The sequence below is a fragment of the Lathamus discolor genome, chromosome Z (assembly GCF_037157495.1).
Source record: "Lathamus discolor isolate bLatDis1 chromosome Z, bLatDis1.hap1, whole genome shotgun sequence".
NCBI classification, from domain to species: domain Eukaryota; kingdom Metazoa; phylum Chordata; class Aves; order Psittaciformes; family Psittacidae; genus Lathamus; species Lathamus discolor.
In genome coordinates, this window is record NC_088909.1 from 73,977,606 (window position 1) to 73,991,010 (window position 13,405).

Below are 13,405 nucleotides of genomic sequence, written 5' to 3' on the forward strand. Positions count from 1 at the left end.
GATGGACAAAAGCAGCATTGTTCCGAAGGGCACATGAAGTACTTTCAGAACATAGGAAACTGATTCGGAGAAATCTCCAGGAACTGGCCAACAAAGTTTAAGTTGACAAGCAGGTATTCTTTATTGTGGCTTCAGGAGACACTGGGGTAGCTCCTAGTGTGTCTCTCCGGAGCATCAACCAGGCTGTGATTATATTGTCCTTAAACATACATATTCATTAGATTACATACATATTCATTGAGTTACTTACACATTACAGCATCAAACATTGTACCATGCCTTCATCACTGTTTTCGAATTGTTGTCATATCAGTAACCACCAGGCAGGTTCTGGCCAATTCTTACGTATCTTAGCCATTTCCTTATGTCTGTATAGTTGCTAAGAAAGCCTAAGGTCCTCGAAGTTACTCATTTACAACCCCATTTTTCAATCAACCCCATTTTTCAAAACTCCATGTGTGTGACAAAACCAGCATCTGAACCAATGATACACAGTGTAAACATTAGAACTCCAGCTTTTAGACTTTGAAGGTTAGAGGAGCAACAGCTCTTCAAGGTAAAAAGTTTGTTCCAACTGCATCAGTTTTCATGGTGACTACATTGTCATGTTCTTTCCCTAATTTTGACATCATGAAGAAATCACCTTGATGTCAATCTAAACCTGTACGTGCATTTCAGTCCTTCTTAGATATAAGCCATTACTTACATAGAATACCACCCTTTCTATTGCCACCATGTTTCTAAATATGCAAGACACTTACCAAAGCTTTCCTTCTGCTATGACAGCCTGAAGTTGCAGTCAGTGGAAGGTGACACCGCTTCCAAAAGCCCACTTTTTCCTCACAGAAGAACCACAGGCTCCTGCCCTGCAGCTCTCCCAAACTGCTTTCTTTACAGGTAGCACAGCCCTGGCAGTCAAAAGGCAGCTGCTAGGGGCAAACTAGATTCTTCCTGTCAGGGGCTGTACTACTTTAAAAGCAAACGCATTCTAGCAATATATCAACTTTATTACGGCACCTGAAAGACTTTATTTCCCAAAGAGACTCAGAAGAGTTCATTGTCTTTTCCCTCTAAGGTGAGTTGCTGTAGCAATGATGAAGAGAACATGCAGTTTAAGCACCATGGGTGACCCTGGCCAGTTTTGACTGCCCATCCATGGTAGAGCCCTGCCTGCTTCTTTTATCGATTCTTATGTGCTGGGGTCAATGAATCTTCCAAATCCTTTTTGAACTTGCTGGTACTGTCAGCCTCCTATGGAATTAAATTGCAGAAGCTCATTGTCTGCTGTGTGACATACCACCTTAATAGAACTGGTCAGTTTCAAGTGAAGAAGTGTCTCCTAAAACTAGTATTCATACAATTTGTTGAATACTAGTTCTGCATCGACTTGACTCACAGCTTTCAAGGTTTTGTAAACCTTGCCCTTTTCTCCCCTAAGCCTTCCCCTCTCCAGAATGACAGCTTCCAGGATTTTTCACTTTTCCTTACAAAGTGGCTGCTCTGTTCCCTTGATCCTGTTACTTGCCTTTCTTTTAACTCCACTATGGACTCGCTCCAGATGTAGAAACCAGAACTGCACGATACTGGAAATGTGGGTCCACCAGTTTTACACAGGAACAAACAGCACCACCTGTTTTGTTCACAACACCTTTCCATAAGATGCCTAACCAATATTTTGATGCAGCCCTGCACCATGGGGATGGTTTCAGAAAAATTCTTAAAGATCTCTGCCCTGAGCTGTAACTACAAGTTGTTGAATTCAAGCTCAAGACCATGTATATTCTGATAAATTATATATACCACAAATACATAAATCTGCACTGGAGCACATCTACTCCTTTTACCCATGGAAGTGTTACCTGGCAATGAAGAAGTTAAGATTTTGTAAAAGACAGTCTGTGCAAGCTTGAAAATCTTTAGTTTAGAACTGAACAGAAAGATGTGGCAAGGAAAAATAGTGTTTCCTTACAAGCTCATAGACTTTTGAGGAGAGGCGGAATACTGACGAACCATCTGCATCAGAAAAAGAGTAACCAGAAAGATTAGGAAGGCAGAAGTAATTTTGAAAAGCCTAGCCAAACAGAAGGTAACTGTGTTCCTAAACTTGGTTCATTAAAAATCACACCCCCTGAGATAAGAGACCCTTGCTCACAGAGACCCTTCCTCAAGGAACATATGTGGTGAAAAATATATACTGTGTCTTTAAACAGAGGAGAGAATGTAAAAGCCAATGATTGTAGTTACACTCTTACATATATGGAAAATACTGTTTTTCACTGTTTGAAACATGTAAAAGTGGACAGCTGGCAGACTGAGGGTGTGCCCGCTTCATGGAGTTACCATCTAGCACCCATATCTGCACAGAGATGAAATAAATATCTCTACTCTGTGTGTTAATCTCCTCTCTGTATGAAGGACCCTGATTTTGGGACAACAGAAGGATTTCATAAAACAGCTCCTTGCCACTGGAGTAGTGTGGACTACCTCAGCAAGCATGATACCACTGCAAACATAGGTAATTTCATTGTTCATTTCCTCATCTGAAACACAGCTAAACTTGCTGAATAGAAATCACTCTGGGACTGCCAGTACCAAAATTCTTCCTCCTCCCATGAGGAGCCCATTAAGTCTTAACCCTTTACTTCCTATCCATTTCAAATCACAAAAGGATCCCTTGTGTTCCTCTGGAACCAACATGATCACTTTAATTTCTACTCAGACATTTCTCCATGTAAGAAAATACTTAAGAAGTTTATCAAAGGGGACCCAGACGCATCTAAGTGCCATGCAGGGATAGGAAAAGCAAGAATAAAAAATTTCTTCCCTTCACCCATTGTATAGGGTTTGCATGGCAAGGTTTTGGTTGCAGGGGGGCTGCAGGGGTGGTGGCTTCTGTTAGATACCAAAAGCTTCCCCTTTGCCTGATAGGACCAGTGCCAGCTGGCTCCAAGATAGATCCACCTCTGGCCAAGGCTACGCCCATCAGTGGCTATAGTAGCACCTCTGGGAGAACACACTTAAGGAAGAGGAAAAGTTACTGAACGGAAGCAACTGAGGGAGGAGTGGAAATATGTGAGAGAAACAGCCCTGCAGATATCAAGGTTAGTGAAAAAGGAGCAGGGCAGATACTCCATGCACCAGAGCAGAGATTCCCCTCCAGCCCAGGATGAAGACCATGGTGTTATAACCAAAAAGCAGGTGTGGATCCCACAGGGACAAGGCACAGCAATCAGCAATCAAACCTCTGGCTTTAAGGAAAGCAGAGCTTTAATGAGCATAGGAGCTCTGCGACACTGACACTAATCAAATGGGGACCTAACAGTGAAGCCCTCCCAGAAGGTGAAGCTCAAGCAAATGCACTGTAGGGGTGGGTAATACAATCTGCACTGATTAACATGTCACACTTATGTAATAACCTGTTTTGCTCATTAGTGAACTTGCTGATGTACTGCAGGTAGTAAAGCAGCTTGGGGGGCACCTGGTAGCTACCCAAGGTCAACACCCTACAACCATCCAAGTATTAGCTGATCTCTCACAGTTGCCCCCTTCCAAAGGGAAAGAGAACCAAAAATTCAGTTTAAAGGCAGACAGCCCATCAAATCCATCTTGAAGTATTTTTACTGCAAAATTATAATACAAAATAGTACTTGGAAGCACTTTGTCTGAAACACAAGCTTCACACAGCTCTACTCTTTTAACAAACTTGATATATACAGGTTTAGGATCCTTAACACTGTTAACAATAAAGCATTACATTTCAATCACTGATCAGTTCAGCTGACACACAGTATAAAGCCCATAATTTGCTTCTCATGTCTGTAGCTTGATTTCTATTCTAGCTGATAAGTTTTCAAAGAAAATGTAAGAGTTCATAAATTATTCAGCCACCATAAATGATTAAACTTTCCAATTTTCTATTTTATCTAAATATACAAATTCTACAAGAAAGCTTCAACATGCATCTCACATAGCTGCTTTCTGAATGCATTTGTTACTCTAATTTCAACCCGAGCTATGACTGTTAATCAGAATTATTTCTTCCCTCTTCCTCCTCCCTGATGCGCGCATTTATTGTAATAGTCTGTGCCACCCCGGTTCTTGATTTTCACACAATACATGTACTTAATGTCATTAGCAATGCATCTGTATTCTGTCCTCCATATTGTTCCCCCATCTTTTCCCAACAACCTGACTTCTGTTCAGGTTTGTTTGGATTTTTTTAGATATCCACTCCTAACTGCTCAAACCAACACACAACATAAAAATTACTTGGCAAACACCACAGAGGTGTTTATCAAGGAAGTTCAGTTATATATTCAGCAACAGCTTCTGTTACTGAATAAGCAGTGTAACACTTCATACCATCTTCAAGTTACTGCTGCCACAGCATACAACCGGTTCATCTAACCATGCTTATCGGTGATTAGAAGCTCATAAAATTAATCACTGTCCTTTGTATATGAACATTCAAAATTGTATTGATCCATACTCAAATATGTTTATTAATCCAAAAGAACTGCATCTGTTTAGTTTTGTATATAAAAATATGTTTATATTCTTTAAAATGTACACATTCAATCAAAGAGCAGCCAATCATGACTCATTAAAGAAATTCTGAAAAATAATGCTGTGTTGATATTACTGAACAATACCTGATGCATACAGACTCAGTAATCACTACAAATCCACTTGTATTCTCCGAATGAGTATTATAAACATACATTAACATCTGCTCAGTTGATTGGCTTGCCAAGTATGACAGTCCTGGGGCTTTCAATTCGCATCAGACGGAACCCAAGCTTTCTACGTTATCATACTGTGACCTGCTGATCTAAAAGATAAAAACCATAAATTTAACCTGGAGCGTCATTTCTCAGTTTGCATGTGACATCACTGTATATTAGAAACTAATACCAACAACACATCTGTTTTCACTAATGCTTTGCCCCATATTCCTTCTCTTCCCCCTTTTTTAATATTTTATCATTAGATAGCACTGGATCCACCTATTATTTCAGAACATCCAATTTCAAGGAACTTAAAAGTTATAGCTTATGATTACTTAAAGTAATGGGCAAACATGTAAGGACTGTGTGTGATACATAAGGGGATACAGATCTACATAATCCTTGCAGTATTTTTATATAAAAGGATTAGCTTCTTGTTAACTTGGAACAGAATAAGCACATTCAATTTCCAGTAACATTACTTACTTTCTTCCCTCAGCTTTTTTAATTCCTGTATTATATCACTATACACACTGGATAAAAGCTCCTCTTGGGATTTTGTTCCATCCAAATAAACTAAGAAAGATGAAAGAAAGTTTTCATGAGTTCTGTGCCAGTTATTTTTTAAGAGCAATTGGCAAAGGTTTTGGTATTCCTGTGAGTCCCATCAGAAGAGACGACAAAATAAACCCCAAGAACAGTACCTCCCTTTCCTTCATTCCCAAACTTGGTTTAGATGTTAAAAAATAAAAGTATTCTAGTTAAGAATTACTTTTTCTTTTGAGTGTGTTTGTGTATGAAAGTCTCCATAAGGGTAATGGTAATAACATTAGGACAGTAGAGTAAGGGTTCCTATGCAGTGGAAGACCTCAGGTTATTCCTCAGCTTCAGGGATTCAGCAAGTCAAGGAAAGGCATCACAGTTCCCATTCTCACTGCACAGTAAGATGTGTGTGCTGATGAAGCAGCCACTTGAATTCTCCCAGTGGTCAGTCCAAGAGCTGTATAGCTGTGAACATTACACGAGCTCATGGTGGTGTCTCATCAGTTGGCCCAGCTTTGAAACTTCACGTGCAAGACTGGTGACTGTAGTGCATAGTCATACGTAAGACACTAGTTAAGTGTCTTTAAGTGATTTAACCAGGATTTCAGTTATGATCTGAAGGACCCTGACAATGCATCTGCTGTTGTCTCAGAAGCTTCCTATTTAGCCACACATATGTGCTAGCTTGTTACATACACCATACAAATGTGCTAGCTATTTAAAATAATAGCTTGCTAAATGGACTTAGTAACCAGAAGCTTTGTATTATTTAACTTCATAACTTTCATTATTAAAAAAAACCAACCCCCCTAGACTTAATAAACCAGCAAAAGACCCAAACCTACTGTCCAAGTGCCACAAAAACATCTGAAGAAAACTTTGTCCCATTAAAACAAAACACCCCCACAGCCCAATGGTAACTGTGTAAGCGCCACATTTTAGCATTTTCTAAGTTTAAAATTAGGGATACCATACCAATGTTACTTGCATTCTCTTCCAATTCACTTTTATATTTCAGATACATAGGCCACACGTGTCCATCGAAGTAACCCGGTGTATCTGCTGGCTGATAGACTCTGGTGCTACACAAAAATATATTTGCTTTTCCATGCAAGTTTTACATTTCCCCCTACTGTCAGCTGATTTAATAACAGCATCTATCCAAAATAAAAGACTGGCAGGGTGTGTGAATATTGGAGCAAAGTAGGCTCCTTTAATATAATCTTTGATATGGACTCTTGCTAATTTACCTATTTCTGCCAATCAAGTTACATTTAAGATAAAGTAAAAGTTGTGGGTCTGGGGGTTTGTTTAATTGAAAAAGGTATTACATGTAACTTAAGATGTACTGAAAGTGTTACACAGAATCACAGAATCATAGAATAGTTAGGGTTGGAAAGGACTTTAAGATCATCTAGTTTCAACTCCCCTGCCATGGGCAGGGACACCTCACACTAAACCATGCCACCCAAGGCTCTGTCCAACCTGGCCTTGAACACCGCCAGGGATGGAGCATTCACAGATTCCCTGGGCAACCCATTCCCGTGTCTTACCACCCTAACAGGAAAGAATTTCCTCCTTATATCCAATCTAAACTTCCCCTGTTTAAGTTTTAACCCATTACCCCTTGTCCTGTCACTAGAGTCCCTGACGAAGAGTCCCTCCCCAGCATCCCTATAGGCCCCCTTCAGGTACTGGAAGGCTGCCATGAGGTCCCCACGCAGCCTTCTCTTCTCCAGGCTGAACAGCCCCAACTTCCTGTCTTCATACGGGAGGTGCTCCAGTCCCCTGATTATCCTCGTGGCCCTCCTCTGGACTTGTTCCAACAGTTCCATGTCCTTTTTATGTTGAGGACACCAGAACTGCACACAATACTCCAGGTGAGGTCTCACGAGAGCAGAGGGGTAGCATCACCTCCTTTGACCTGCTGGTCATGCTCCTTTTGATGCAGCCCAGGATACGGTTGGCTTTCTGGGCTGCGAGCGCACACTGAAGCTGGCTCATGTTCAGTTTCTCATCAACCAACACCCCCAAGTCCTTCACCACAGGGCTGCTCTGAATCTCTTCTCTGCCCAACCTGTAGCTGTGCCTGGGATTTCTCTGACTCATGTGTAGGACCTTGCACGTGGCATGGTTAATGCCAAGTGCATGGTTACCAAACCAAATGACTTTTTTTGGTTTTCGGTTGGTTTTTGTATACAGATTTCCAAGTTTTAAATAACTAGGGGTTTTGCCTAGTCACATCCGTCACCCAGCCTGGACACTAAAGTGCTTAAAGGTGAGTCTAATGAGAAACCAACAAAGTCAAATCAACCAAATCCTCTCCAGCAGAATTCTTCACTCAGCCAGCAGATTCTGACTGTGTGGACATCTGTTGCTCCAAGTACACAGTATTGCTCCAGATTTGGAGGTAATTCAGACATTGGCTCAATAATCTAAATAAATAGGATATATGGTGCAACTAATGCACATTCTAAACAAAGCATACACTAAAACCGCACATGAATATCCTTACTTTAGCAATAATCATCATGTGCTGTAGTCAACCAAAGATAAGACTGCTTAGTATTTTTTAAACTGTTTCACATTTTAAACATGTTTTAACTTCAATACGCAGTCATTAATCTAAAGAATTTAAAATATTTGGACAAGTTGTTTTTTATAGTGTTTGTAAAACATTTTAATATCTCTGTGCTCTAATAAATAAATCATAATGATAATAAAAAGCCCCAAACCAAACCATAAACCAAAGCAACCCCTCCCCATCTCAGCATGCTTTTGTTAATGTTGGTTAAATACCCACACAGTCTTTGCTGTGAATCACAGAGGACAGCTTACATTTTGCAAGAACCAAAATAAAACCAGTATAAAACAACCAGTCCAGGTTAGGGGGCACAGTGACCCCTCATGAGCAGTTACCTTACCTCCTTCTCCTTTTGCACTCTTCGTAAGGAAGGGTCAAAAAATATCTTCTATTCCATAGTTCATTAAGTGGCCTAAGATAATAACATGTTTAGTTCCCTCTTCCTTTTTAATGTGGCTTTAATATACCAGGTTACATATTACTGCTTACTCATAATTGTATAGCAGAAAGCCTTCAACAATCAAAGTATAAACAACATCTGTATTTTTCAGATTGTCACATGTATTTTGTGGCTCTTCTGTTACAACACCTGAGCTTGCTGGGGTTTTCATCCAATTGCGAATACTTTTCACCATTTCATCCATATAAAGGGCATCAAGTACTAGACAGAAACAGAAAGTTAGGCATCCCTAAAAAAATGAGAATTAAAAAGCCCTAAAAACCTAGGTTAATTGGTAAGAATCAAATAATCTACATACAAATCTAAATGAAAGGGAACAGGATTACCCCCAAATATCTCTCATACATATGAGTAGTTCCATGTTTGCAACTGATGATACCCTGAAACAAAAGCTTTCCCCAGGACTGCGGTATTTTTGGTGGTCTCTCTGAGTTCTGTAGCACCAGAAGGTGTGTGAACACATTTCACAGCCTTCCCCTGACAACAGAAACAACAGAAGGGACTGTTCCCATGTTCCACAAAACTTGTAAAAAAACTTACTTACCCTGAGACCTGTACCCTTCTGACAATTGTCACTGACACAGATGAAGGGAGCAGGAGCTCAAAACTTTTTGCTTTGAGTTTTTATTGGGTTCAGGTATTTGGAAGGTGGGGATGGATGGATGAATTGAAAGGAGAATGCAAAACAGCACAATGTAGCACCTGTTTTGTCTGTAGACGTGTAAGAACATACTGAGTAAGTACTGAAAGGTATAGAGAAGGCAGCTTTTGTGTAACAGAAGAGCAAACACATTTTACAGGAGGTTTTAAGCGCAGCATTAAACCTATATATTTGAACCAGAATGTCCAACTTACCCCTCCAGTTTCACATTCCAATTTCATGAAGCCTAGAAATTGAGCTAAAGACTGCATAGCTGAGAAAGAGTCAGTTTTCAGATACAATTTAAGGGTCTGGCCAATAATACATTTTGTGACCACCAAGTATCAACAGAGATTAGCCAATAAGCAACTGTTCACAACTAGATATGACCTGAACCAAACCACTGGCCTAAAGTGGATCTGGATTTAAAAGTTTATAAAACTAAATCGGTACATTGAGCCAGCATAACCATGAACTTCATCTGGTCTCTATGTGTGATCTGACACAAAGTAACGGTGTCAGGATCAGATCCAAGTTTTGACTGATTTGGAATAAGACAATGAAAGACACTCGGAGAGTAAGAAGTGCTGAAGCTCAGCATAAGAGAATTTCAGTACAACATTCAAAGCAATGCATCAAAGTTACTGACCATCATATAGCTTAAATCCATGTTCATCTGTTTCTACTTCAGACTCTGGCTGAAGAAGGAAAAAAAGGAGTATTTTCAAGGCTGCTTTTATGACCACTGTCACAGATGCATACTCTTCAGTTACAAACATAGGGGTTATACACTTTTGTATCCCAAATGATTAAATTTATCTTCAAAATTAAAATGCTGTATACAAATGTTAAAATAATAGAATACAAAGATAAAAATATTGTTTAATCTGGAACAACAGATTTTCCCAATCATACCTGACAAGTTCATTAAAGCTTTATTTCAGAAATAAGAGCTCCTTCACTATCCTTAACAAACAATTCCAATGTCAATGCAAAAGTTGTTCTTCTGTTTTGATTTTAGAGACAAAGAACTACCTATTGCTATGCTGGTGTAGAGTTAACAGAATTTCATTAACTTCATTAGCACAAAGTATCTTGAAAAAGATCAAAAAAGACAACAGACTTCTTTTTGCTGAGTATACTCAGTGGTTCTGGCTACTGAAAGTTCAGTTACCTCCAGTGCTCATTTTATTTCTCTTTCTCATGAAGTTAACATTATTTTAAGCAGCATCAATTTTAAAAGTTTATCAGTAAGAGAACTGAAAAGAAAAGAAGTTATACTAAAACCTACGCAAGCCTACTTTTACCTATCAGGTCTTTCCATCAATACAGTTACCTTAAAGAAGTCATCTTGACAGATTATATCACAATTGGGAAGCATTTTCTTAAGCTTTTCTGCCAGTGTTGTTTTCCCCCCATTTGTTACACTGAGTTAAAAAACAGGAAAAAATGCATCAAGACAAAAATCAATATTTTAAACATATGTACGTGCTAACACACGTATTTATGTATAGTTAGACACAAACAAACAATCCTCTTCCTTACTTCCCACCCCCAAAAAAAGTTTATTCCCATTAAATACTCGCTAGCTCTGAAAGGATTCAACAGCTTTCGGACAGTAAATCTAGCAGTGCCAGGAAAGAGGTTAGAGAAAGTTGGTACCTGAGATCTCAGAGACAATATTTAACTTTTTTTTGAGGGTTACATGTTACAAGCTGAAACCACGACGTGTTGTATTTGTAATCTACTTTCAAAAAACACAGAATCATAGAATCATAGAATAATTAGGGTTGGAAAGGACCTTAAGATCATCTAGTTCCAGCCCCCATTCATTCAGAAATAGAAATTACACCACTTCATTCTGAAAGGAAGACCTGTCTTTAGATGTAGAGGAAATTTAATTGCTAATACTTACCCTCCAAGGCCAATAACCAACACCTTCATGGTTTTTCCCCTCAGTTCTTTCTTTTCACTATCAAAAATAGTAGCCAGAGAAAACTCTTAATTCAGCAACAAGGAAAGCAGCTATTGTATTAAGAAATATCAATTACAGATAACACTTAACTTTTTTTTTCTTTTTGCAAGGCTAATGCCAGAACCACAACTGCTTGTTCTAATGCTGACAAAAAAACCCTGCAACGTACACGCCGCATCACAGATTTACCTTAGAATATTAATCACTTGGGGGGAACTCTGAGACTCAGTTCTACCAATATTAATATCACAAGATCCCTCAAGAAAAGCATTCACTAGATCAAGAGCTAATGGTATAAAAAATATTGGGTAAATAGAAGCTGTGGTAGCAAAACAAGCAAAAAGCTTAAAAAAGAAGTGACATGCTGAGGAGACAGACATTTTAAAAATTTCATGAAGAGTTATAACAAAGAGTACACTGAAAGACTTTTATGAACCTTGTCTTAGCAATGTGAGAATTCACCACTGTGTTGTGAGACTTAGCAGTGCCAACCATACAGGTGCTTCTCTTCCGCTCCACCACAGAATAATCTGGAGTCATTACAGCTACTGTAAAGGCACTTTGGCCATTGTAGCTGACTTAGCACTGAGATGGACTAAATCGCACTTGATCTTCTTCAGAAAAGTGCAAAGACTGAAACCCTGGAAAAGGTTACATTTGTCTACCCATACCCTTGTTGCTGGGGCTGTGGCTGGCTGACCTCCTTCAGTGGTTAGAACTGCCAGAAGACACAACCCTGCCTTTCCCTGACTCTTCTCAGAACTTTCTTCTGCGGCAGGTGTTTGAAGAGTCCATAGTGAACTACTCTGGAAAACTACTCCAGCTGAAAAACAGTTCTGCAAAGGAAGAGGGAAGGGAAGAATGTTAGTTTTCAGCAGTGCAAATTCCCTCCAGTTTACCATCCATTTACCTGTGCCTGTAAAGGTATGGTGCAGCAGAAAGACAGACAGTAATGGGGATGCTTCTCTTGGCAGCAGCACTGGTCTACAGAGTTTGTCAAACCAGTTTAACATTTGTCAAACATTGCTTTCCACGAGCATAAACCCATTAACTATTTAACCACATGCAAACACCCTGGTTTTCACCTGGTCTGTCCTCCTAGGTCATGCTTTAGGAGGTAAAGCCTATGACACCTAAGACTGAAAATTACTATTTCCCCTCCCCAACACGCCAGTATCTGTACTTAGGGCATCAGTTTGAAAGTAAAACCATACTACTTCTGTAAGTTTCAGACACAGGGTTTGCATTTGGTGCAACAACTGCAAGTTCAGCTGTTACTCAGGTCTGTGATGTGATCTTTGCATGTTTGCTTTAAATTTTTTTCTGTTAAAATAAAATAAAAAGACATACTGGCTAGCCCAGGTCATCACCAGTGTGATAATGTTCCCTGCGTACCTGCAGTAGTTGGCACTGGCAAATTTGTAGGTTAGCATGCAAGAGTTTTCTAAGAGCATTGTCACTGTCAAGTTCAACAATGCATCGTATGTTTGTGGTATTGGCTATCTATCTGGAGAGTGCAAGCACACGATCTGCTCTGAGGACGCAGTGATACTCAGTCCATTGAAAAATAAAGATCTGAAGATCACCAGTAAAGTTTGTGTGCCTGAGGATTAGCCTTTGTCCCACGAAAAAAAATGCTATGTAACAAACTAAACAACATCTGGACACACATGCTGAGCTTTGGACTCTAATTTACGTCACTGCCTATACGAAAGTTAATCCCAGCTTCGGACAAAGAAAAAAAAAAAAACCAACCAGGATGAAAAAGCCCACCAGAGCTCTTTCTCCCCCCAGAATAAGGTGTAGCACCAACTGCAACGGCAGATTTGTCGCCAGTGTTGTAACACTGAACTCCTGAACCACCTGGTCTCGGTTTAGCACCTTTAAACAGGACGTAACCCCCTGCTGACCCCAGCAAGGAACCGCTTCCACCCGAACTCTTTTCAACAGCGCGATGGAGCTGCATTGCGCGCTGACAGCCGGGGTACGCTTCCGCCCAGGCCCCGCCACAGCCGGGGAGAAGCATCCCGGGCGCCGAACCACACCGGCGGGACACGATGTGGGGCGCCCACAGCTCCCAACACCTCAGCGTCTCTGTGGTAAACGTAACTTTAACCGCCTCTCACAGACACCGCGACAGCACCGAGGGGGCCGCCCCGGCCACGACGCTTCCCCTGCGCCCCGCCACGGAGCTGCCCGCGGACGGGGCCGCTGTCACACGCCGCGCACGGAGCAGCTCGCAACCCACGGCCGCCGCGTCACGGCTCGCTGACGTCGCGCCCCCCCCCGCAGATACTCGCCCGCTCTCCTCGGGCCTCGCCGCCGCCGCCACCCGACCCCCGGGCGCTAACCCCACCGCTTCGCGAGCCCTCCCGCTGCCCCGCCTCCTCGTGCCGCTTCGGGGGCGGGGCCTCGGCGTGCATGGGGATTGGCTGGGCCCTTGCCTGCGCCCAGCGAAACGGCCGCGGCTACCGCC

The 13,405-nt window shown here is 41.1% G+C and overlaps 1 protein-coding gene across 2 annotated transcripts; it reads right to left on the bottom strand.

The window, feature by feature from the left end:
* Positions 1-96: 96 nt before the first annotated feature.
* Positions 97-13,335, bottom strand: NMRK1 (nicotinamide riboside kinase 1). 2 transcript variants are annotated; one of them, XM_065663571.1, is made up of 10 exons: positions 13,230-13,335; positions 11,630-11,765; positions 10,870-10,926; positions 10,291-10,381; positions 9,604-9,652; positions 8,344-8,515; positions 8,195-8,266; positions 6,246-6,352; positions 5,214-5,303; positions 97-4,831 (listed from the first exon to the last, which is right to left on the bottom strand). In XM_065663571.1, the coding sequence occupies exons 3-10, from the start codon at positions 10,896-10,898 to the stop codon at positions 4,812-4,814; spliced, it is 630 nt and encodes a 209-aa protein (XP_065519643.1). In that variant the 5' UTR covers positions 10,899-10,926; positions 11,630-11,765; positions 13,230-13,335; the 3' UTR covers positions 97-4,811. The 2 variants fall into 2 exon arrangements, with proteins under 2 accessions (XP_065519643.1, XP_065519642.1); XM_065663570.1 differs by having other exon boundaries at positions 11,601-11,765; positions 13,230-13,334.
* Between the last annotated feature and the right edge of the window lie 70 nt (positions 13,336-13,405).